Here is a 26,372-nt window from a genome sequence, read left to right on the forward strand (position 1 = left end):
TGACCTTGACGATGCGGGAGAAGCTGGTTCATTTTGGGATTTAAAGTATTATCGGTGTATGGATGGTTTATTTTATGTCGTGCCGCTGCTGATGAGGCCATTTAATGCCCGTGCCAATCGAGGGTGAAGAAGCCAATTTCAAACAAGCGTACGAGAACGTCTAACACTAATCTAATATTTTTTTATTTGAACATGTTTGATGCTTCAACGACCTTCTAAGCATCATGTAGCACGATGTATAGTGGCAATAAAATATTTTTTAATGTGCCAAAATCTGTCTCGAGTTTTCGGGTCGCGACACACACACAACGCGGGGAAAGTGACCGTCCACTCTATCATGCCGCGATCCCCCTCCCCCCCCCCCCCCCGGTGCTTTGCATGAGGATGCGCTACAAGATAAGCCAGCAATTCTTCCGATAAGGTAGCGGATATCGATCGTGCGTGTACGCGCGTTCGGGGGAGCGTTCTCGCGTACGCGCGTGCATGCGTGCGTGCGCGTGTGTGTGTGTGCGTGCGGGAACCCCAAAACTGTTTGATTCTGATGCGTGCATTGTCACCGGCTGCGTCTACACACTCCATGCATTCTCAGAAAACGCACTGTACGCTGCCCGATCGATTACCGCTACGATCGAAGCAAACGTGCGTGTGATATGTAGCACATTTCTTTCCAATTCAGCTAGCGGCCGCAGTGGAAACAACATTTTGAATTGAGTCCATATAAAAGAGAATTCTGGTTTGGTTTATTACGGTGCGCGTAAGCTGCTCGACCTGTCCGTCCAGAATCTGGCGGCTTGTTGGCTTGGAGTCGGTATCATGACGCCGAGCGACCGGCACTGCCTTCGGCTCGGTAGGTTCATGTTTTGGTCGATTGCATTCCGTGCATTTGTCGCGCCACAGCGGTAGACCCGGCAGCACCAAAGTCAAAACAAAAACCTTCCCCGAGTGTGGACTGCTATGCTAAGTTCTTCTTCTTATTATTATTATAATTATTATTATTATTGGCGTAATAGCCAACGCGATCATGCCGGCCTTTTCAGGACTTGAGTACCGCGTAGCCGGATGGTCGCCCCTTGCTACGGCGGACGGTTCATACGCGGTTAGAACCCACGACGGGCATGCAGATGTGCGGAATGATGGCGGTGCCGCGGGACCGCTCCTATCCAGCGTGCAACTTGCATACTGCCACACTGTCTCCTGCTCGATGCATACGCTGCAGGCAGGGGGAAGGATGCACTTTCACAATAAAAAACACCGTCAACACCGTACAAGTGGACAGAGTATTAGTGACAAGGACCCCGGAAAAATGGTCGTTGTGGCCAAGTGGCTGGAGAGTCATTTGCCCCCCCCCCTCCCCCCTCATGCCGGAAATAATTGTAGGGCCTGTGACCGATGAGCGTAGGGGTCCCATGGTCGAAGCCCGCGCCCGCCGTCAATTTAAGTATGCTGTTCAATCTCCCAACAGCTGTGTGCCAGTACCCCCTCCTCCCGGTCATCAGTTACCATGTACAGGAGCCTCATCTCATCTTTCCCCCGATTCCCCTAATCCGCCACTGTCATGAACACCTTCCTTTCTTTGACCAATGAATCATAACATTCCGGAAGACAACACAGACTTTCCAGTATGCCGGTTGCACGATCAGCTTGCGTTCTAGATGCCGGCGGAACGGTATGTTGAGGAAAACAAGCGCCGGGCTGAACGTGATAATGCGTATAAACGTTCTGTGCGTTGCACAGCAAACCCTCCAGCGTGAGCTAGCGATTCCGTAGTCATTTTTACATTGCAGCGTTTGAACTCATTGCGCTTTTTTGGTTTGATTTGAGAAAATGGAACTTCATCGCCGCAATGTTTGTTAACGGTTTTTTTAAGCGCCACAGCAGCTCATCAGCATTGACCACACGCGAGAAAGAGATAGCGCTATGGAGCGAAAAAGCACGGACGACGGCTGACAGCGATTGGCCGTCTGACGCACCAACACAACTAAACCTTCGGCAGTCCCCTTAGGCGAGGGGTATGAGGCAGAGTCAGGGACAGGTAGCTCGAAACGCTGCTCGACAAATTTGCCGTAGGAGGGAAAAAGAAGGCCTGAGAAAATGCGCGAAAGGGCATGATTTCTTCCGTCGCTTTGTACAGGGGGAGGAGGGAAAAAGAAGGCCTGAGAAAATGCGCGAAAGGGCATGATTTCTTCCGTCGCTTTGCACAGGGGGTCTTAATTTGATTTTCTTTAGATTTTCTTAATTTGACAGTTCTTATACTAATTTGACATATCAAATGCCAAACTCAAAATAAATTCTCTTTACGGCAAATTTTAAAAACCATTTAAAATAGCACAAAATTTCAATTTTTTAGTTGAAATTAGATCAAATAACTAATTTAATGGCTAAAACCTACCCCTTCAAGCAGAATGATACGGGAGTTAGCTATAATTTGACCGAAAATATCGAATTTCGACATACGCTAATATCAGAGATACGCGATTGCCTCCAGTCCGCATTAATAGCATATATCATGGAGTGCCTGTATATGATATATGGTATATATATATGGTCGAATAAACTCCGTGATAAACCAAAAAACTCCCCCTTTGCCGGTCTGGTGGTACAGTCGTCAACGCGTACGACTTAACAACATGCCCGTCATTGGTTCATATCCCGAATAGACCGTGCCCCCATACGTAGAACTGACTATCCTGCTATGGTAATAATAAGTCACTGAAAGCCAAGCTCACTTCACTAGTGTGTACAGGCAGGCCTTGACCGACAACGGTTGTTGTGCCAAAGAAGAAGAAGAAACCAAAAACTCAGTAGTACACAAGCGGATGATTATAGATCTTAATTACCTACTGTTATTACGACCGATAAGAACATTGTAATCGTTGTTTTATACTCCTTGGATTGCAAATTCTTCTATTTTTAATAAAAACGGGACATTAATTATATCCCGCGTGAAACCGGGTAAATCAGCTAGTATAAAATAAAAAAAAACTATATGGCCACTATCAAAATACAAAGAAATTAAGTGTCCGGAATAAAGTGTTTTCTTTCCATACCTTCGAATAAAACAATCTTACAAATACTCAATATTTCATTCCAGCAGACGTGTGCCGTTAGGAAGTATCTGATACTTTATTGATCGCTAGACCGATTTCATTGCCCGTGAAAGTCGTCGCCTTCATGGAAATTTAGGTATACTTATACACCTACATGTCACACATTGCTCCCCGTTCATCTTCGTTTCCCACCACAATACAACTTCTTCTCATTTCGTACGCCACTCTCTTCGACCACCTTCACGCAAGTGCTACCTATTTACATCCCTTAGCTATTTCTGTTACAGAACCAGCACAGTGTGGGAATGGGTGTGTCTGTGTGTAGTTTGTCATTCAAAGAATTATATTGGTTTCCCTATACTGCACAACGCACCGCTATTCGATCCTAGCTGCAGTGCAGAGATATCGTCCTTCGCGGACACTTACTAGCTAGCACACGGCGAATGCACAGAAGGGGACGTTCGTTCGTTAAAAGCAGGGGTCATTGAACATTGGTAACATCGTTTGCAGGGAGTTGCGCATTTATGGGTGAAAAAAGAAAACAATCAGTTTCGCTATTCGTAGAGCTTTTACGTCGTCGAAATTCCTCAACTCCAGCTCACAGTACTTTTTCTTCTATTTTTCTAGTTCATTTTCTTTCCACCAAGCGCGACGTGTCCGCTTTACGATTACTTCCTAAAACACGGTACTATTTTACAAATACTGTACTCCTGCAGTGGAAGTGAATATTAACAAGTAATCGCTTCGCTTCCTCTTTACACACAGGCTAGCGAATAATTAGTCCAACAAACGCCCGCACGTTTACTTCTACACAATTTCAGCTGCTTGTTTCGTTTTAATTTCGACGATGGAAGAGATCCGTTTCACAGCCGGAGAACATGGTACGGAGGAGCTAATTCCGCCGCCCAATTCCTCCGCCATCAAGGTTCACAACCGCTCGAGGGGGTTTGTTTTTTTACACGCTTCCTGTATAATGCGTATAATTGTACGTTACGCTCGGATTGTGTGTCTCGTATAGTGCGGTTTCACTTCCTTGTTTTAGAATTATTCACTACGTACTATTCGTTCGTTTGCATACTCCTCTCGCACATTCTGTACAGATTTTTTCCAGATAAAATAGGACAAAAAAAGGGGAAAGTTATGGAATAGTGTCTGCATCCAGGTTGCCCATTGATTGTGAATTTTTGTTTTTGTTTTTTTTTTCTTCCTTTGACTGACCATGAGACAGACTTTTAAGACTTTTTTTATTTTTCTTCTGTTCTTTAGTAGTTCTATTAGTATTTCTTTATACAAATCTGCTTATCTTAGCTTTCTCTTCTTTTCTAATTCATTATCTATAGTGTGAGCGTTATTTGTATATTCTTCTTCTTCTTGTGTTTCCTCCTTTTCCTCTTCTTTCTTTATCTGTTTTTCTTTTCTTTCTTCCTTGCTTAACTACTGAGAATCACATTATCATTTGACGATTTGAGAAAAGGTTTGCATTTCAAGGGGAGTTTTTTGTTTGTTGCGTGTTTCTGTATGTTGAGTTTGAATGTATCAATTTTTACCACATTTGTGGCCCTATTTCTGTGAGTGTATTTCTTATCATGCAATTGGGTTTGTTTTATGTTCGGGTTGTTTTCTTTATTTGCTTCTCGCAAAGATAGAGATAGTTAAACAGAAAACATATCATTTTCATAAAAGTATTATCTCTTTGTACAATGGTGTGGGTAGTTTTGCTTACTCAAATCAATCCATTAAAAGCGAACGAAGCTAGAAGAGCTGTTGTAATGGGCTTTTTTTTTGTTCAGCAACTCATTTGCATAGCTTCTATGTACAGTGGAATTGATGTATGCTAACACTTGTCTGCGCTATAGAGTTTGTTCTTTTCTGAAGCTACACTGAAATGCGACATATCCCTCCTTTCATCGCTGTGAAATCAACTGGAGCTCTTCTTTAAAAAAGTCCTGCTTTTCATAATTTCTGTTAATATGTTTGAAATGAGATAAAATATTTCAAATAATAACACTTTTCATTGTCATTGGCAGAATTTAAACAAACTAACTTCATACAAACCGTCGCAATAGGCCTGCTGCAGTTAAAGCAAAAAGGAAAAGTAAAACGTTTAATTCCCTTTCAAAATAGCGTTTAAGCACGCTTTTCGTTTGTGTTTAATTTCTTACACTGGCCATCACAACCATTTTAGTTACTAGTAATTTCCAAATGTACAACATTCAAATCCTTTTCTTGCTTCACTTCCGCACGCGGGGGTATTGTTGCGCCTGCTCGCCTCCAGTCCCATGACAAGCTAACTTCTCCTAGGATTGGGGGAGGCTAGCAGAATTGTCAACTGTCTCAACTGATTGTCACAATTAAAAACCAACCTGTGTTTGTGTATGTGTGTGCTATATGCCGCTCGCCTTGCCACGACGTAGTCGGGTTAAATGCTACATCGAGCACGCTATGTTGCTATGTTGCTAAAACAATTCCTTTTCCTACTAACCGGGAGGGTGCGGATAAAGGGGGATTTTAAATACGCACACGTTCTACCTGCTCTACGTGTGCGTCAAATATCACCATGGCTTGAAGTACGTTCGCTCGAAGTATCGCGATCGGTAACGCCACCGGGCTTGTGTGCACCTCGCGACCGTTCAGCAGCTCCGACCACTCAACAGCTGCTCGTGTTGGTGCCGGTGCCGGCGTTGAACGCGAAGTAGTAAAAGTCCTGCGACGACTTCGGCATTGGCTACACCGAAGTCTCCAGCTCCTGTCAACAGAAGCTGTCCTTCGACGGGTCCAGGTAGAGGGGCGTCAGGGCATGGCTGGACGACAGGTGATGGTTGGCGTGCGGATAGCCTGCCCCGCCGTGGTGCGGAAGCGGCGGCCCATACCCGACACCCCGCCCAGCCGTATCCAGGTGGACCGCTTGCAGGTGCTTCTTCTCGCCCCGTTTGCGTCGTGCACAGGCGGTCAGGCCGGCGGCTAGCGACAGGACTAGCGTGAGCGTGGCCGCTGCTAGACCAACGTGCAGTGGCGACAGGGGCAACCGTAGATCGCACTCCGTAGGGCTTTCGTCCTGACCGGAGGGACAGTGCACCTTTCCATCGCACCACAGCTCCGCCGGGATGCAGGCCTGCAGCTCCTGGCAGCGATGCGGACAGTCGTGCGCCGGGAAGATCTCCATCCACGAGAACTTGTACTCGATCAGCTCGAGCGGCGGTCGGCGAGGGCTCTTAAACTCAATGATAAGACTCTTGGAGATCTCCATCGCGCTAAACTCGTACGCCCGATCCCAACCATCCGAGAACGCCACCACGTCCGGCCCGGAGGGGCAAAGATCGCGCGAGTTTTTCGGATTGTTCGTGGAGTACACCGTGATGCGGGCGTCCGTTGGACAGGGCGGTGCCGATTGCAGCAACGGTGGCATCCAGAAGCCTTTCAGCTTCAGCACCAGGTAGCTACTATCCGTTTCGGGCTCCAGCAGCCAGGGTTGTATCAGCGCAGGACATGGCGTCGGTTTCAGGTAGGCATCGCCGCTACGTCCCCGAAGACGCCGCTCGGACCAATCGGTTTCGCATCCGTCGCGTGCGAACTCGTACCGTCCCTCGAAGTAAAAGTCCCGGAAGTCCTGATCCACTTCCATCTGCAGGGTGGTGAACTTCACCTCCACAATGCTGGCCGCTAGTGGGGCGAGCGTAATCGAGCCGGACACGTCCGAACACAGGCAGTCACGCGGTAGGGGCGATACATCCGTCCACGGTACCTCACTGATGCGCAGGTCGGATACCGGACCACCGTGATGGTTGCAGTGCCAACGACCCGAACGGTTTTGCAAATTCTGACAAGATCTCCCTCCAAAGCGTGCCCGTGTGATCGTTAACCTGAAAGAAGCGGAAAAAATACTCTCATTAAGACATTCATGGTGAAGAACTACAGCTACTAAGAGCTCCAATTACTCACCTGACACTCTCACCGCCGCTCGCTTCGAACCGAATAATGCAGGAAATGTTCGGCGAGCCTCCCCGACCGTACATGAACACGTTCGAGGGCGATCGAAAGATGCCGCGCGACGCGGACGAAGAGCGAAAGACACGATCGCACGACTTCGGGTGGAACTGTACGAGTGCGGCCGGTTCTGGCATGGCGGATGGAGCTACGAGTGGCTCCAGAGGAGCTCCTCCGAGTGAATTGTCCACAAACTCGTAGCGTAGCTTGAACGCGGACGCTGGCCCGTAAAGCCGTGCCGTACCGATTGGGCTGGGCCGATACTCGATCGTTAGGTCGGAGCCCGTCGACAGATAGCTCTCTGCAGGTAGAATGCAAAATGTGATTGGTTAACATTACAGTAAATGAATTATCAATTAATGAAATATTAGTATTTAGTTCAAATCGAGGATCTCGAAAGAGTCATAACTGTCTGGGGAGTCAATGATATGTAAATATTCGTTAATATCTGAACTCTCATGCTTTCAAACTTTCTGCAGAGTTAAAGAGTCATGAACATTTAGAATGTAAATAATCTCCAAAAATCCATCAATCTTTACTTAGTAGTAAATTTCTGAAGGGTCTGAATTTCTGAAGAGGTTTATGAACAGTCTTGAGTCTTTGTGAATAGAAATGTTTGCTTGATATATCTCCAAAAATACAATGAAATTCAAGAGAGAGTCAAGAGTCTCTGTAGACTCATGATATTTCAAACATTCATGAGTCTTTGAAGAGTTGGAGATATCGACAAAATCTCTGGAGAGTCATCAACTCTAGATGAGCCAAAATATTGAAATAATCATGATCTTTGAAATAATCTTTTTATAATCTTATCAGATACATTTTTATGAGTTATGGATCTTTAATAAGTCAAGCTTTTATACACAGCTATGACTCTTTCAATAGCCATGAATCTAGACTAAGTCATTTCATTTTTCAATGAAATCACTTAAGATTCATAAATTTTCGAGATTTAGATTCAAAATTCATAAAACTCAACACTAAAGAGTCCATCATTCATCCCAAAAGATACTGACACACTAGTTAACTCCCATTCCCAGGAATATCCCAACCCAAATACCTTACCTTGCGTTGAGCATGGCCTACTCCCCTTCGCTACCAGCGAACGGGAGCAAAGTCTCGGCACCTCCTCGCGACAGATCTGCTCGATCAAGCTCGCATTGCGCTGGTACTCCGGCGGTGCACCTACAAATACTACAATAAATATCCACACCTCAATTTTCCTCCCCTAAGAGGAGAGCCTACGACGAATACGAACTTACCGTAAGGACGCGAAGTCACCGACCATCGCCCGTCCCAGATGCGTAGCTGCGTCACGCACTCGGCCGGTGACTCGAACCCGGTCGGATCGATGGCCGAATGGTACTTGATAAAGGAAACCCACACGGTTTCGTGCCGTCGGCCCTGGAAGTGGTACAGACAGGAGCTTTCCGGTGGTAGCGTGTGCTGCGGACTCTCCAGCTCCCCCGTTTGACTCTCGAACGCACTGACAATGAACTCGCACCGGCCCGGCTGCCGGATGTACGACTGAGAGTTGGAGTTGACGTACAGAACCTTCAAACGGAGCAAACGGGAAATGTAACCGCAGACAGGTTAATCGACCGATCGACAAACCGACAAACAATTGCTTGCTTACGTGCACTTCCAGCTCGAAGCCGGGCAGGAAGGTGACCGGATTCGGATGGAACGGCACATCGTACGGGGACGTGTGGAACTCGACACGCATCTCCGGACCGCTCGATACGATATCCGGCAGGACGTCTCCGCCGCAAATGCGCCCAATGGTCGGTGCTTCCGGTGCCGCGCCGTCGTAAATGCTCAGATAGTCCTGTGCCTCGTCACACTGCTCCCAGCTCCTGCAGGATCATGCGAAGAACAAGCGAAAGAGAGAAATATAAATTTAAGCGCAACTTTTATCAAGATTTTCCACAGTTTTCTTTGTCAAAAATCAACCTAAAAAAAACCCTTCTTGAAATGCTAAAGTGTTTCATTGGACACGGTTTCATCGGATGCCCCGAGGGAGCCGAGAGTCGTAAAAATTTACGATCAGGAAGTATTAGCATTACCGGTTTCGGTCATCAACACGCACCCACTTCTAATTTGTTTATTGACCCAACTAACCAAATCAAACGGGTGCGATTCATCACGCGAGGCTTGGTGTGTTTCTTTTGCTTCTTTAATGACCAATGACCACTCACTTTTATAATGGCCCTAGGGCCCCGTAGGCCGCACGATTTGTACCGTTTTTAAACCGTTTATTAGGTCACCTTGTGCTGTGCTAACTGGACAACTGCCGCACCAATTTCATGCCAATCAAATGCATGCACGGGCATTATATAAATGATTGCGCTTTTCAACACCTCACGCGGGTAGGGTTTAGCTGTCTGCTAATTCGATTTGGCCAGTTTTGCCCTGCTTTATTAATGGGGCGTTTAAGCGTTGTTTACTCTAATGAAGGAGTTGTGTTTTAACAAACACTCGCAGCATTAAGATATTTTTTGCTGGTTTTGTTATTAGAGGAAGCTTATAGCTCTGTACTGTTCTTGCATGAGCCGTGCCCTCGAAAGTAGATCAGCTGCATGGTGCTTTTTCAAGGCAAGATGAATAGATAAGCTGGCAAGATGGATTGCTTGGCAATGCATATTTTTTCAAATAAAATCAACAATTTTTTCTTTTCATACAAACATTAGTTGTTAGTTACGTTTTTTTTTTATTTCGCATAATTTATCGCTTTAGATTTATCTTTTGGCTTATCCACTACATTTTAAAACTATTTTTTTCTTTTCATTCCTTTGTTTTACTTTTCATCTCCTTTCCTTCTTCTCTTCTTTAATTTCTAACTCACATTTATTCTTTTTTTATTCTTGTTATTATCAAACCCCATTCTTCTTTAATTTTATTATTTATTTTATCAATTTAGTTGATTTTGTACCATTTTACTTTAGATTTTTTAACTTTTGTCCCCTCTACCTTACTTTATAAATGTTTTAATGTCTTGTTTTCTACACTACGTTTAATCATTTGTGTTGTTTTCAGTTATTTTTTCGTGATAATTCGTTCTGCTACATGTAATTTAAAAAAAACTTGTGTATTGTTTTTCATTCTTCCAGAAATCATTATTTTACAATACACATCAAATCTTTGGAAGAGGTGCTTATTCCTTGTAAAAAAAGTAATTAAGGTTTATAGATTGCACTCTACTGCAGATGAATTTGGGTATCATACTCGAACAAGTATGATAAATTAGTAAATTCTTGCACATTACGAAATCCCAGGAAAGAGTTTTAATGAGTTACTGACAGACAGAAACACAAAACTCAATTTATTTAACTACAAAACTACCACAATGTGTTGTAAGCCGCTAGAAACCCTCAACTGCATCATTACTATGTCAGCAAATCAACAACAACAGCCTGTCATGATTTCAATTCAAAGCAAAACGCCAATTTTTCGAAACAATGTTGAACCACTATGTGCTGTGTGTGCTCCCCATTTTTCCATTTTTCCACAAAAGTATTAAATTACTTCTATCCATCATCTGTGCCGCCTACATACTTCCCACACACACATATCGGAACACTTCAATGTAACATTTTCATATCGAACGTATTCTAACACCTTCCAACAAACGGTGCCAGACGCGCATCCAACCGTAGCCCCAGCCCGCACACCGCAGGCGCCCGAAAAACTCCAAGCGCTGTATCGCCCAATTGATTTTCCAATCAAATTATCGTACCTTCATTCCCGCCACATGCACACACACACACCGTCCGCTCCTTCGAAAAGCAATCAAACGCAAAAGACTCGCTTCTAAGCCCCGGGATTGGCCACGGCCAGTTCGGCTAACTGGTTAACGGTAAAGTTTTTAGTCACTCCCTGCGCCTTCTTCGCCGTGGTCTTCGCCTCACCTGCGCTTCAACCAAAAGCCATGCCCCATGGACAAGTTATGCTCGAATAGGCTAGTGGGAACTGTGTATACGTGTGTGTGTGTGTGTGTGTATGTATGTGTGTATGTATGTGTGTGTGTTGGTGTTAGTTCGTTTGCAAAAGGAACAACTTTCTTTCCCGCACGGAATCTGTTTCGAAATTTACCTCAAATCCTTAACCCAACAGGTTTTCCATAAATCCTTAACTTTTTTTTTCTCTACATATTCGTCCCATCCCTTCCCCTCTTATTGCCATCCCAGTTTCATCCCATTTCGAATCCAATACATCCTTTGCTGGTTTTACCCTCTTTCAAACCACAGCCATCATTGTTGAGGGAACTTGCCGGAGGGAGCGTATCGGGTCGCGGGAACTGAAAATCGCTCGATCGCCCCAAACAAACTAGAGAGCAAGTTTTTCGCCGTACCTTACTTTCCTATCTCCGCCATTCCACCACCTCGACCGGGCAAAAGTTTGCTTGTTTCTTCCGCAGTAAGCTAGCAGCGATGCGATGCAGCGAAAATCGGCTCACGACGGTCCCGAAAACCGAAGCAACCGATGCCCCTGAACAATTCCGCTTAACTAGATACAAATATACACACACCTTCCCACAGGCGTATAGTGGCGGTAGACGAATCGGGCGGTGGGCAGGTGAACCTCTCCGCCGAGCGGTTAAAATGCATCATTGCACCTATTTGGCTTTAAAATATTTCCCATCCGAGCGAGAGCGCTGTGCACATTCCGAAGAATGAACCATCTTTAAGTTACTGCTTTTCGGGATGCCAACCAACCGTAGTGAAATGACTACAAGGTGTGTGTATGTCGGAGTGGGTATGTGCGGTTGGCTATAATAATTTGAAATAATAATTTACAAGTTTTGCATTGGAAATTGCTTTCCAGGCAGGAATGCCCCAAGCCCCTGTCTCGGGGGTTCCGTCTGCCCCACCTGAACGAGTCTATTTTGGCTGCAGATGGATAAATTTTCAACGTTTCAACCACCATCACCATCCAACTGCTGCTGCTGCTTCTTGCCAGAGCCTTCGCTTGCCAGCGCTACGGATAAAACTCCGGGCCCGGAACTTTTCCCCAGGTGCGCTTTCGCCCGGCCCTTTGCCGAAATGGAAAGCCGTAAATTCTCTATTCGACCGAGTGGATGAGATAGTTAGCCCCGTTAGTTATAGTGCTAGCGACCATATGGAAAGTGTGCGCTTGCCCCTGAGAACTCACCGGGATCGTGTAAAGTAGTTTCGGGGTGGAGCTGAAATCAGGAAATCTCGCTCTCTTCCCTTCTGCTCGATGTTCCACAGCAAAAGAAAATAGCTCGGTTCCAAAAGGGTCTGCACTGCACAGCCGAGAGAAGAAAGAAACAAGCGCCCTGGTGCGCAACGTGGTCGATTTATGGCGATATTAAAGTAAAATATTTAACCATATTCAACCGGTGTGCGCTCTGGCGGGATGCTGGGCATGTCACTTACGTTAGATAATTTTGCTAATTGACTTGTTATGCGTTGGAAGTGTGTGCGTGCAGTGAGTGCTATAAAATATACGTTTTCTCTCGTACGAAACGCCTGCATGTATGCAATTGGAATAGCAAAATGACCCTGTGACGGATTTTTAACGTAAGCCCCTTTCAAATGTTTTTTTTTCTATCGTTTCCGATATGTAGTATAGAGTTTCATGTTACAATTTCTACATTGAAGGGGAAATAGTAATTCGGTTTGCATTATTTTACTAGGAAAAAGCTTCAATTGATCCAAAAAGTTGCTATTGAATAAAACTATTTTAATTATTGTACCGCTTTGAAGCCGTCTCTGCAATGTAAGGCTGTAACCTAGCTTACCGCCCGCGCATTTCCTACCTATCGCCACACAAAATAACCTCTTTGACCGATGTACACCTCTCTTTTGTTCCTCCACCTCACCAGGTAAACCGGTGCAATATGTTACATTTTAAATGCACAACCGGACACCGGCCGCCGCCAAGGCCCTCATCAAAGGGAAACTGAGCGCGGTTTTCCGCGGAGATGGTCATATTTAATTACATTGCTGGTTTTTGCGGTTAAAACATGCGAGACGAGCTGCACAGCACAGGTCGCACAGGATCATCGACGTTTGAAGTGTACCGGACCTGGCACGGGCTTACAACGGGAGGGGGGGGGGGACTGTACAAAACCTCCCTCGTCCGTCGTGATGCGCAATAAAACAACAACTACAGCGCATCACACAAACACAGTACACTCACGCAGTAATAATATCCAGTTGAAAAGTAGAAAATTAAACATTTCCATCGCATCGCATGACGGACACTGTGCAGCGCTACCGCAAGATCGTTGTGTGTTGGATTTCATTCCGAGTAGCTGCGGGGGATGTGGGGAAAGACTCTCCTGCGCCCCAGCCAAGCAATCAATTTTCATTAACAACCCCACCAAACATGGAGTGACGCACCGTGACGCAGATTGGCATAGTGACTGCCAATGCCTGGCAGGGCAGGGTGTTGGATTTATTCTGTCCGCAAAACGTTGGAAAAGGGATTATCGGTATTGGGTGTTGGTTGTTGGTTTTTTTTTTTTTTTGGTCGTGCCCCAACCGTGCCAGATTGAAAAGGTTTCAATAAGGAGAACGTTTGAAAAAGGGTGTTTTTTGTGATGGGAAAAGGCTTCCCAAGCGGTATTATAACTCATAACAAGAAACAATACACGTACTGTAGACACACAAAAAATGCAGCGAGTTGATTATGGTGGAAACACACAAATTCATCTTCTTTAAGCCACCCAAATGCAATAGCATGACCCCAATTTATCAACCAATCTGACCAATTCCCATGTCAACGTTGGCAATATTGTGCGGGACAGCGTAAGCAAGACGATGATCCATGGTGACGGATGAACCATGTACTCAGACGGCTGGCCGGTTGGTTGTGATAAATTTATGTTTTTGTTCCTCTGTCCCTTCACAACAGTAGAAAAAAAAAACAAAAAAAAACAGGAAAGCACGGAACAAAAAACAAACGTTACATCGTTTAATTGTGGTTTATTACAAACATGGAATTAAATAGGTGGAAACATCATTAAGCAAAGGCTTTACACGAGCATGTGGGGATGTGTCTGTGTGTAAAATGCTTGTCAGTATTTTTTTTTTGCTTTTTTTTGTTGCCCGGTTCTGTTCATCAGTCACTTTGATGTTGCATGTGTAAATAATGAAGCTTCATTTTGATAAGCAAACCAGCAGCAGTGAACAAATAAAAAAAACAGACACACACCTTCACAGCAACCAGTTAAGGCTGTGTAAGTGGTGCGTAAATAAATGTGCCTGGTTTTGGGACATTGATGATGATTAATAATGTACTTGAGGATGCATCTACATTCATTCGCTTTAAATATTAAAGTTCTAACGTAATAGCTCATTTGAACGGCCTCGATTTTTTCCAAAACCACTACAATAATGTATTTGCAATGTCTTGCCCGGTCTGTTCACGTATAATCGTATTTAAGCAATATCTCTTTTCTTGGAATGCATCGCCAAGATAAAACAGGAAATATTGAATGGAGCTACTGGACGTACTCATAAATCTTTTTCGAGGAATACATTTTAGGCTTTTTAGCAAGATTATACCCTTGATAGCTCCGGGCTCGATTTCGCTTACGCTTGCATTTAAAATGTTTGTAAACCGTTTTTTTTTTTCTTGCTGATTGTATTTGTTGAAAAGGTTTCTAATCCAACCAGGTTACATTGATATTATTGCCATAAAAATATCGATTGCATAGCTTTAGGCGTTTGCATTAGAGGCGAGTGGAAATCTTATAGCAAACAGCAATGATCAATGCAATACCGGTATAACATTTCTTAAAGCTTCGAAAATTCAGATATTTACACAATTCGTAGAATTCTGATAAAGACCTTGCTACGGGGGGCGCTCTACAACGGGACTGTCCCAAACGGAGAAACATATATTGGCAATTGAGCTGTATTGTTTTTTTACTATTGAGTATTTGAAAGAACCTAATTTACCAAGGAAACATTCCTATTTTCCTTATTGCTTTGATTGAAATTTATTTTTTTAATGTTTTTATTGATTACATTTATTGCATCTAGGTTCCTTAGCCTACATACAATATTTAAGCCTAGACCTACACCTATACTTGTGCAGAGCTCCAAAAATCATGCAAAATTCTAGAACATTTAGGAAAATTTAAAGACCGATCGACAACACTATAGCAATCGATTTCTCCATAGCAGCCTACTAAAAGCAATTTGAGTGTATTTTTTTAAATATTTTTTCTACCCTATCGATTTTAGTCATGTGAATCGGGGTCCACGCACCAGATGCATATTCAATGATCGGACGGAAAACAACAACAATACAACGCTTTTAGACACAAAGGATCATGAAACATACGGCTAGACCTGATTATGAAACCTAAAGTTCTATTTGCTTTGGTAATAGTAGCGTCAAAATATTAATCTAGGTTAAAATTAGAATCCAAGAGCACACCTAAATCTAATACTAAATCGCAACGAAGAAGTGTGAGGTCCATAAGTTTGTAGTTGTATTTAAAAGGGATTTTACTGCGAAAGAAGGATATAACAGTTCATTTACTGACGTTAACAGATAACATATTCGCAGAACAGCAAGATTGGAGCTGGAAGACAGAGCAGTGCACAGCACTGATTCTGATGCATAACAAATCTGTATATAAATGATTTATGCTCAATTATTCATTACAGTTTTGACATATTTTGTATGTACACTTAATTCCATAAACTATGGCAAAACACGTTCAGCTTTGCCAATATTTCGAATAGCTTAATAGCTGTATAAAAACTGCATCAAAGCCTACCTTTAGGCGCTCTACATGCCCTGCTTTACTAAGGCATTTTGAGGTAAGTGTGGAAATGAAAAACCAATGTTTGAGTCATCAAAGTTTGTAAAATAAATGTTTGGTTTAAACGACATATCTAAGTCGCCTTATGAAAGAGTTGATCAACTCGATCAATTTTGCGCCGTAAAAAAGGTCCATACAAGCTATTTAGAGGCTACTAATATATACTAAAATCCAACATCCTGCACCAAAAGTACATCTAACGCTGAGTGAGAGATTCGCTAACCGGATCTACAACAAACCATCCCCTCGGCCATCAATATTCCTAAACTCTTTGAACCGTTAAAGCACCAAAACACACACGCAAAAAAACCCAATCTCCGTATGTCCGTTCACCGATATGTGTTCCGCGGCCCTGCCCGCAAAAAAAGAGAACAATCTCTTGCACACGTGCATCGCTGTTTAGATCGGAAGCTTGCCCCGGTCGGCAAGCTTCGCGGCCATCAATAATGAATTACCTTAAAATCCGGTTGTTCGCCTCGTGGTGTGTCGCCTGCTCCTTCATGTTTAATTTATGCCCGTCCGGCTGCCGAAGGACGATCATCGCGTGCAGACCGCTCGGGGGCGCCCGATGATTAATATAATATTTACATGTTAAATTGCGTGGATAAATGCCGGGATAGTTGGGCGATCGTATCCGGCAGGTCCTGTAAATAAAACCATCCCCCCAGCAGTGGAGAGGATGAGATAGAAAGGTAACGTGTGAGAGACAGAAGGTATTCATCAGCGTCAGCATTTCCATCGTCTAGTGACGCTGTGTCGAGCTGTATACGAGCTGAAAGTGGTAGTCGATTGGGTAATTTATAATCCAGCCGGGTGCAACCAACGAGCAGGTCCTTTCCATCCATTTTTGCTGCGCGCTATGGTTCGTTTTTCGCCCAAATCTCGTACCCTTAAATATGGAAGTGATGCGTGTGCGTGGGGTCGTGAGCTGACATCACACCTTCATGTCCAGCGTGGGACCTGCTGGAGCTTGCTGAAAACTGAAACAGGGCTGTGATGTGAACCACTGGCAACGCCCCGGCGAACACACCGTGGGAAAAGCTCATCGCGATCGAGCGAATGATTCCGGGAAATTCCTTTTTTTTTTTGCTGCCGTTGTTTCATCCCCGAACGACTACAACCAATCCAAACACGTACGCCAGCGTCCCGGAACTTACCTTTTGTCGCAGTCATAAAAGTTCCGATTGCAGTAGCTCCCGGGGACGAGATCTCCGTTCCATATCCGGTTGTCGTTCCTGGTAGGTGAAAAAGCGGCAGCAACAGATGCACACAAAAAACGAAAGGTTTCATGTTAGTAAAAAAACAACAACAACGACGAGCAATCGTACCCATAATACCCAGTCCCACGACACAAACACACGCCCGGGTTCGATGATAAGAAAAATGTAGGATTAACTGAACATATTATTCTCCTGCCAATAAATACAAGCTTTCCGTTTATATTTACTCCCCGTTTCCTTTGGCACAGGATGAACGATGGGTGTGTGTGTATGTGTGGGGGCCCATCGATTGTAATGGATACGAGCCCATTCGTATTGTGTATCCCGGGATTTTCCTATTCTTTCAGCTGCGCACCTTTCCGCAGTGGGAAAAATGTGTAAAATGCAATAACCTAGATTTAATGCCCCCGTCATAAGGGAGGCAACCTGGTGCGCTCGTACCTTCCCTTCCCATTTCATTGTTGCTGCGAGTGCGTTAACATCGTTCGTTTTTATTTTTTCTATCACGCCCGCCCTATCCTACAGGGCACAGGTTTCTTTATTTATATTTTCTAGCTTTTTCCCGCCACCAGAGCTACCCCAGCTAACCTTGCCATGGGTGCTCAACGTCAACGTATGGGCGGGTCGAGAAACGATCGTAAAACCAACTTTTATAGTTTATTACTTAATGGAATTTTCAATTTTCACTTTTTCTTCGGGTGCGACGCGGCTGTTGCTGTTTCGGCGTTTTCTTTTCAGGGAAAATGGTACATACAGCTTGCTGGAAAGCACATTTCACATTCCTCGATGTGATATGGTATAGCGAAAAATAAAACCAATTGGCAGGTAAATCAAAGATTATGCTCGCTGTCACGAAATTCTTTCCCTTGGTAACTACAATCTAATCTCTGTTCTAATCGTGTGTGTTTGTATAGCTTTACTGTCAATAAAACTGGGTAAAACCGCTCCCTCTGCGATAGCGAACCTATTACACATTACCTTAGCTTTGCGTCGCTGTGCCGCAGGAACTTGTAGATGAGCCGAAATTCGAACCCATTCGACACGCTGCCACTGGCCGGCGGTTGCTTGTCTAGCCGTAGCGTCACGTTGACCGACTTTGTCTCGCTGTAGTATATCGTGTAGCCGGAAGCCGTTCCGCACCATCGACCGTCCAGATTCGGCAGCCCCTGTTCGCTGATCGTCATGAACCCCTCCGTACACTCGCCGTGTTGTTTGGCGTCGTGATAGTTTTCGACAAACTTTCCGATGCTGAACTTGGCTAGATTTAGCTGCGAAAAAAGGACGAAAGTAGATGAATGTAAATGATAACATTTTTTTCATGATTAAATTTATCTTTTAGTGCAATTTTGTAACAACAAGTTCTTAGTAAATGTCCTTTTAATGTGCAATTATTTGCGTTGATGTTTCAAGGACACATCTTCCTTTAAGAAGCAATCTTTTTCAAACAGATTTTCTTGTTTTTTCCCTCAAATCAGGTCCAGCTGACCCAATCCTAAAAGGTAATAAATCTGTATCAATAAGATTAGAGACCCTTTTTTCTCATGTGAGTAGAGCTTTCAATGGAAAAGTTTGTCCCTAATACCCTATGGAGCACTCATGTTAGGAAGGAAGTTCAGGATTTTGTTGAAGAAAAAGATACAATTACTGTTTTTAACGCATTAAAATCCAAAATTTAATTCGAACATTATTCAATGCTTTCTCTTTTAACACTGAAATTAATGTTTTACCAACACTTGCTATAATTACTTTGTTTTTTTTTTTTCATTACAGCAATTGTTCACTCGCTCTCGCTAAGACCTCGCACACAATCTCCTAAATAGTGTGCAAGCAAAAAAAAAATGGGACGATGGTCGGTTAATGTTTCCGACTAATCCCGTTCCCGTTCGGGCACAGCCGCACTGGCTACCGTGTTTAAAAAACTTTCATATTACTTGCACTTAAGCTCTCCATTTCATCGCCGCCTTCGCTTAATCTTTGGTCCCCTTCGGAGTTCATTCTTTCTACTGATTTTTTTTCTCTTCTTTGCTGTAGTAGTTTCTTCTTTTGCGTCTCACAATCTTTCGTAATACTTTCGCTACTTACAAAAAGGGATCGAGAAAACAAGCGGGTTTTGTTAAAGACGGTATAAAAATGAAGCTTTACACGCTTTCTGATGCCCTGCGGCTCAGTTTTACATTTGATGGTTCTTTTTTTCTCTTTCTGGATTTATTCAGCATTTAAAAAAGGAACCATGGAAAGCTGCTTTCCCAAGTTTGTGCGGAAACATTTCGTTAAAACGTTTTATTGTTCGCCTTTGCTTTTATTTTAAAAAAATGTTGTTTTGGCGCGTGAGTTGCAGAGTTTGCTATAAAGTCGCCTAAAAGTATGCAACTGGAATAACAAATTGGCATTGTTAAGTAAAGAACGGATTTCACCCTTTCATAGTTATAACATCATTGTACATCCAAGCTGCTTTAAATATTTTAAAATGTTGTACATCAAATCAAACTGAAACATCAAATGTACAGACCCAGTTCTATATCACACCTCATCGCAAGCAAAATAGTTGCCTTTCAACCACCATACAACCAAATAAAATGTATCGAGCAAACCAGCATTGGCATGAAACAAAGTTATCTATGATTTTTCAATTAGATGATTGGCTAGTTTCAGTCAATGTGCGCAAATAAAACGAAACCTTTTAGCTCCGAAACCGGACACAAACTTTCGTCAGAAGCTCGCAAAGCTTTCCCCGATACGAAACCGTTCGATTATCAAACAACGAAACAGTGAGCAGCACAAATCGAACACGATTACAGGAACGACCATTGCCAGGCAGCGACTTTGATACAACACAAACAAATCGCCACCACCATATTCCACTGTTGGCGCTGCACTAGCTAGATCCATTAGATATTTGCCATCATCGTGTGCCCCCCTCCCCCAAAAGCTCTCCATTCACAATTTCGATTTATTCTCCGACCAGAGAGAAAGAACTCCAACCATTCCCAGTAGCATCATCGGGTCCATCAAAGTGTGAAACAAAGTTTTCTGTTTGACTAGCGGAATAAATTAAACAATTTTAGAGCCTTGAAGCGGGCAACGCCGTGTAGCAAACAGCCAAGAGATGGCTTATTCCAAGAACGAATTCATTCGTCCTGAAACACACAGTTCCGCAGCGATTCTTATGCTTCCGCACCCGTCACCCATGGACCACGGGCCTATTAGCATAAGTCAGCGCGAATGAAAAAGTCAACAAAATTGGAAGCAAATTGAATTAAATGTAAATAAACTGGCCTCGTGCACCGTGGATTTGTTGATCTAATTTAGTGGCATTAGGCAATGGTGGTGGTGGTGGTGGGCTTGTTGCTGCGGAATCGAATGTCTTCAGTTGAGGCTTCAACCTGCCCGCCATAGTGCAAATGCGTTTGTTTGCTGCTACACACGCACACGCGCAATCATTACAACCTCAATCCCAGCTGACCATGTAATAATGATTGACGTTTACAAGGAAAATACATCCCAAAGATGCTTTTGATCAGGACTATTTCGGTGCTTCCCGGGCGGCATTTTTGTTTTTTGTTTGCTCCTGCAGCTCGGTAATTAAATTGATGGTTACCACAACCTCTGTTCGATCGTTCCAACCGTGCTCGAAAACAGTTCAATTAAGTACTGGACAGAAGACACCGACAGAGCCAAATTTCGCTGCAGGCAGAAGCCCAAGAAAGTTCGCTTTCCTCCAGCCTCAAATGCAAAGGAAGAAGTTTTAGTAAGACCATGCCTGTGTGCTGTCTATGCGGAGGATCTGCAAGAAAGGAAACCGTTCTGGAAAAGATATTTTCTCCACTCGTAGTCATACACACGCGTTAAGGCATACGCATATACACACACACACACACTTTCACCAAGACACACTACCCGACACACTGCATAGATTTCGCTTTTCCCTATTTATCAATTAGAGATGAACATGAAAATTCACTCTCTGCTGCCGTCAACCCTCAGGGCAACGGAAACCCCGTGGAACGGGAGCACATTTTTCACTTTCAATTTGGTTATTGATTTCGGCGCTTTGTCCTTGCCGGCGTGTGAATGAGCTGATGGTGTCTTTCCACGGGTTCCACCATCCTCCTACTCCGTCAACTCGCCGTAACACGTTCAATGTATAAAGAAGAATTGAGGTGTTCTGTTTCAGAACAAAACCAAGAAACAAAAAAAGAACATCCAACAGGCAGCTTCAACGCAAAAGCGAAATGGTCGTCGAACATGCGATTTGACGTTTGCCAGTAGTTTTCCGCGCGTCGGACGAGAACCCGCAAACGCGCCCGGGCGTGCCGGAATGGTGAAAGCGTTGCAGTAAAAATGAGAAAGTACCTTCTACACGGGCGAAGCAATAGCAATCGTAACAAAACGGATGGAATGCCGGTAGCCCAGGGAGTGATTTCCACCGACGGAGGAAAAGAAGTGAACAACAACAAAAAAGAGGAAAAGATGCGAAGAATTTATGACCATCCATTAATGCGGTAAAAGCAACAAGAAAACGGGCCACTTTTTGATTATCATTATGGTTTGTTGAAAATTTAATTTATGAAGACGATGCCGGTGGCAATCATCGGCAGTTCGACCGAACCCGGCAAGCCCGGCGTCGTTGACGGATGAATGGGCCGCAGAGGCACACGGGCATGGAAGCTCGGGCCGCAGCCACACACACACCCACAAGAGCGGATGTCATTCAAAGGGGGGGATTTTTACGAGTACCGTGATGTGCTTACCTGCACAATGTCGCCGTAGAGGCCACCGGTGGCCGTAAAGTTTAGGTGACACACGAATGGATACACGCCGTGGGGGTTTTGTATCTGCAGCTCGTACGTTCTTCCGGCCTCACCGTGCAGGGTGCGGTTGCATGCTGAAACGAAATGGGCAGATAGAGATGAAGTTAGTTGAAATCAATATTGAAAGACGTATTCAGAAGGATCTAGCATAATTTGTATCTTGCTCCGGGAAAATGGAAATTTTAAATGTTTTAATCGCAAACGTATTGAAGAATGTTGGAAATCCCCTTAAAAGACTCCCATTAGAGCTTTAAAAAGTCAAGCATGAATAATATATTGCATACTTTTAGGCGTGTTAAATATTTTTCAATATAGTTTTCATAGGTTGTAGGTCAGGGGTCTCCAAACTTTTCACTTTACCGCATTGCTTCACAAATATTGTTGTTAAGGACCATTTGGCCATTACCTTTAGCTAATGGACAAATGTTTAAATCTGCTTTTAATGAGAAAATACCAACTAAAATTTAATCCACTACATTATGTCCAGAGAAATATTATATGTAAGTATTTAGTAATAAATATTTTATTACAAACATCAAGAAATAATTCACTCGCAAGATAAGATTCTGTATCAGATAAATAATATTTCTCATATCAAATAAATGAATTATCATACTTTTAGGCGTGTTAAATATTTTTTTTACAAAATAATGTTCAGGTGTTCATGCACTAAAAATATCAAAATGAAATTTTTCAAACATATATGAAGAAAAATAAATCAAATAATTAAAACAATTAAAACAATAGTTACAAATAATTGAGCTGGAAAAAAGTAATTCATTAAACATCAAACGAGAAATAATAATTAATGTAATAAGAATTCATTAATAAAATAATAAAATAATAACCAAATTGCATACTTTCAGGCGTTTCAGCCTGAACCAAATTGCATACTTTCATTGTTGAATAGACCTCCACTAATTAAATAAAGTGCATTATATTAACATTCAGTTAATAAACAACTTTAAACACGAATGGCATAGTTTAAGGCGCATTAAAACAACCCGATGAATTGCAAATCATCTCCGCTTGCAGCTTTAAACCATTAAAATAGAAGAAAACTCCACCCTCCCAATCGGCCATTACTCCTAAGCGCACCTTGCTCAACTGGTCAACCGGTGCTGCATGTTCGATTGCGGTTCCTGCGGTGGCTTTGCTCTTAACCCACCCAACCCGTTCGCCCGGTGGCGCTTGATTTGCATTCCGCACGGCAAACCCGGCCGGTAACTACATCCAATTTACCCGTATGTCACACTTCACTGTATCAAAATCCGTCCACCGCAATGCCCACCACCAGGAAGCCATTCCACAGCTCCATCACCCACAAAACGCCGGCACACGTTCGTCGGAAGGAGGCCACAAAACTCTAGTTGCCCCATCCTTCGGTTACGGTTACCTGCTATAACTTTGGTTAATTTTTACTCTTTTCACGGGAGAATCAAGGGGAACGGCAGGGCAGCGGACAAGCACGTAGGTAGCAGGAAAACTTTTTCCAGCGGGGTGCAAATTTTCAATCGCTTAAAAGCCGAAGCACAATCGTCCGTAACCGTGCGGGAAAGTGTGAGCCCCCTTTCCCGACGACGACGTGAGCAAAATCCGAGAGAAGGATCACCTCAGCAACTTTGTACCTTTTTGGTACGGGGGAAAGGCACAGGATTTTGGGAAACAAAAGGAATGCGAATGCGAATGATCCGGAAAAATCGGAAATCTCGCACCAGAACGAACGAACTCGGCCGGGAAAGTAAGTGGCACGGCGAAAGTAACCGCCTGCCGTTAATTTAATAAATTCAATATTCTTCCGGGCTTCGGGCAAAGTTTATGTTAAATTCTCTACACACTTTGGCACACACACACACACACAGCGAGTGCACCAATATCTCGTGCGAATCAAAGCGTCACGTAGTCTTTTTTTTTTGCTGCGAGTCAGTGTGTGTGTGTGTGTGTGTGTGAGTGCAGGAGCAAAAATCGAGGATCAAACAACTCGAGCATATTTTAACCGAACAGCGCGCGGGCGCGCTTCTTGCATACTTTCGGGCGCTTTCTGGCAAGCTACCGGTTGGCTAAAGTTTTTACGGGTAAATCCACCTCTATACGCTTCCGCTTGGCCGGCTGGTACCATGGCGCAGAAAGTCCATTTCTTTGCAGTTATTATTTTTCGTTGCTAAGACTCTTTTTTCCTTTGCTTCGTTTTGCAGCGTATAAATCCCACCCCACCTTCTTTCGTGCCACTTCGACCACGGAATGCATTTTTACCGTTGGACGGAAGCACACAATCCAGGCGAAAGATTTTGACGCAAAATCCAGGGCCAAAGGGGCCAAAGAAATTCGTTCGTGCAGTCCGTCAAACGGTGAGGTGAAACTTTAATTTGTTGCCATCCGCGTCGCGTGTGCGTGTGACGGGAGTTTGCTTCGCTTTCCTGTACCAGTGTATAACCGAAGCGCTGAGGTGCATTATCCAGCTTATTCGTGGCAGGTTAACGATGTTTTTTTGTGAATTTTATTTTCTAAAACTCAACCAAGAAAGTGGAGCCCAAACATTTGCAATCCATTCGAAAGTTAAACGCCAAGGTGGCATATCAGTTCAGAAAGGAAAAGGGCAAGAACAACCTTTGGCGCATAAAAGTTGCAATATTTTTCATAATAAAACCACAAAACGAAACATAAAAAAAAGGAAAATCCCTTCCATCGCCGCAATAAAACCAGTAACGCACCCAGCGAAACCGAAGCGAAACGTCTTCGTAACAGCGTTTCCTTTCCTAATTTCCTGATCATAAAACAGTCCCACCATTGCAATTGCCGTCCGGCGTCCGAACTGGGGTCGTTTTCTTTCATGCGCACGGGCAAATAATTGAACAAGCTTTCCAGCGGAACGCCCGGAGCCACCACTCCACTGCTGTCGGTCGCAGTTTCCGCAGAATTAAATGATCATTAATTAGCACGACATACGCTCAAGATCTCGCCCACGTCCGAGGCAGGGATTAGCCGGACCGTGTATCTGTGCCGTGTCAAAGGTCAGCCGTGGTGTGCGAAATAAAGCCACCGTCGTTGCCCGTCGTGATGGCATTATTACCATTAGCAGTAGGTTACGGGCAGCATCGGGTGGTTTGGTTGTGCGAAAAAAAACGCTTCTTCTTCTACTGCTGCTGCTGCTGCTACTCGTTTATAACTAAAGATTATGTCACGTATAAGTGACTAACGACGGCTTCGCTCGAAATCTGTCCAGGGCTTTCTTGCATGTTTTTTTTTTTTTTCAATGTGAGCAAAATGTCGCGGCTGCTCGCACTGGATGAAAATTCCTTTCCTGTTTCACCTTTTGTTTCACGGTTTTCTTCTCCCCAAAACACACACACACATAATCACAAGCACGCGAGCCACCAGCTGCAATTTAATTTGTTCCCTGTGCTCTGTCCCTAATCCCGCTGTGTAATTTTAAAGGATTAAAGTTTACTGCTGCCTGCACGGTTTGATAGTACGTAAATTACTGCGGTACTTTCGCGCCAACTTGCCAACCCACCCCCTCTAGGCAAAAGGTTTTGGAGGTTCAACCACACGCACAGCTACACGTATGAGTCCCTATGTAAGTGTGAGCGCACTCCTCAGCTCCTTCCAAATATCCAAATGCTGTGCGCGGCTCACACTCGCTATCGCTTTCATAATGTTGATCCCCGACTTGAATTATGCGAATCATTATATACGGGGTGGATAAACAAAACGGCGGAAACAAAGAACGAGCTGGAACACTTCCTCTAATCTGTGACACAAACATACACTTGCAAATAATGCCCCGAATTGACCTTCCACGCTCTCCCGTTTTCCTTTCCTTTAGTCATGCCTAGTCCTTAGTAAAGACCACAGCAGAGCATGTAACGATTTACCGGGACTGCGCGTCCCAGTGGAACCACAATCCTACACACGCACATACACACCCGTTCATCAAATTATATTGGGGAGATAAATTAATAAAACCCTCTCGGCAAACCCTCTGCCGCAATCAAAATCAATCCGCAAAGGTTTATTGACATTGCCTTCCGGGGGTTGGGCAGATGTACGAGACGACAACCAGGACACAGGTCATCATCATCCCACCACTTCACCATCGTTCATCACCATCATCGTCGGTTATCGCTCGGAATGCGCCATTTCTCCCTGGATGCGGGGGTTCTCTCCCCCAGGGAGAAATTTGGTTATGAAAGCTGGCCGGTTAAATGTCATCCAAGGGCGAGGCGCGTTAATCATGTCACCGTGGAAGAAGTGAGCTAATAAAACAGCGCTTCTGGCAGAACGGCACCAGATGATGACGGTACGGTTGATACGTGGCCTAACTGGATAAGCTGCCGACAATTATTGGTCATTTATGTGAATTTCCATGTTCGTTGATGGATTTTGTAGGTGATGTTCTCCATTCAATATCTTCAATTTGTAGAATTTTCTAAAGTTGTAAGGATTTTGGTGTGTTGGACTTCAAATTCTGGGTGCTTAATATCTTCCAACCAAACTACTCATA

At 43.9% G+C, this 26,372-nt stretch overlaps 1 protein-coding gene across 2 annotated transcripts in view; it reads right to left on the reverse strand.

The window, feature by feature from the left end:
- Nucleotides 1-4,415: 4,415 nt before the first annotated feature.
- Nucleotides 4,416-26,372, reverse strand: part of LOC121599575 — a 222,114-nt gene continuing 200,157 nt past the window's right edge. For both annotated transcript variants that reach the window (XM_041927462.1, XM_041927463.1), the window contains exons 3-11: nucleotides 21,809-21,942; nucleotides 18,036-18,325; nucleotides 16,995-17,072; nucleotides 16,293-16,481; nucleotides 8,668-8,887; nucleotides 8,294-8,585; nucleotides 8,097-8,216; nucleotides 6,987-7,332; nucleotides 4,416-6,907 (exon numbers count right to left, since the gene is read on the reverse strand). In XM_041927462.1, coding sequence (XP_041783396.1) covers nucleotides 5,797-6,907; nucleotides 6,987-7,332; nucleotides 8,097-8,216; nucleotides 8,294-8,585; nucleotides 8,668-8,887; nucleotides 16,293-16,481; nucleotides 16,995-17,072; nucleotides 18,036-18,325; nucleotides 21,809-21,942 — 2,780 coding nt within the window. In that variant the 3' untranslated portion in view covers nucleotides 4,416-5,796. The remainder of the gene's footprint in view (nucleotides 6,908-6,986; nucleotides 7,333-8,096; nucleotides 8,217-8,293; nucleotides 8,586-8,667; nucleotides 8,888-16,292; nucleotides 16,482-16,994; nucleotides 17,073-18,035; nucleotides 18,326-21,808; nucleotides 21,943-26,372) is intronic.

The sequence above is a fragment of the Anopheles merus genome, chromosome 3L (assembly GCF_017562075.2).
Source record: "Anopheles merus strain MAF chromosome 3L, AmerM5.1, whole genome shotgun sequence".
Lineage (NCBI taxonomy): Eukaryota > Metazoa > Arthropoda > Insecta > Diptera > Culicidae > Anopheles > Anopheles merus.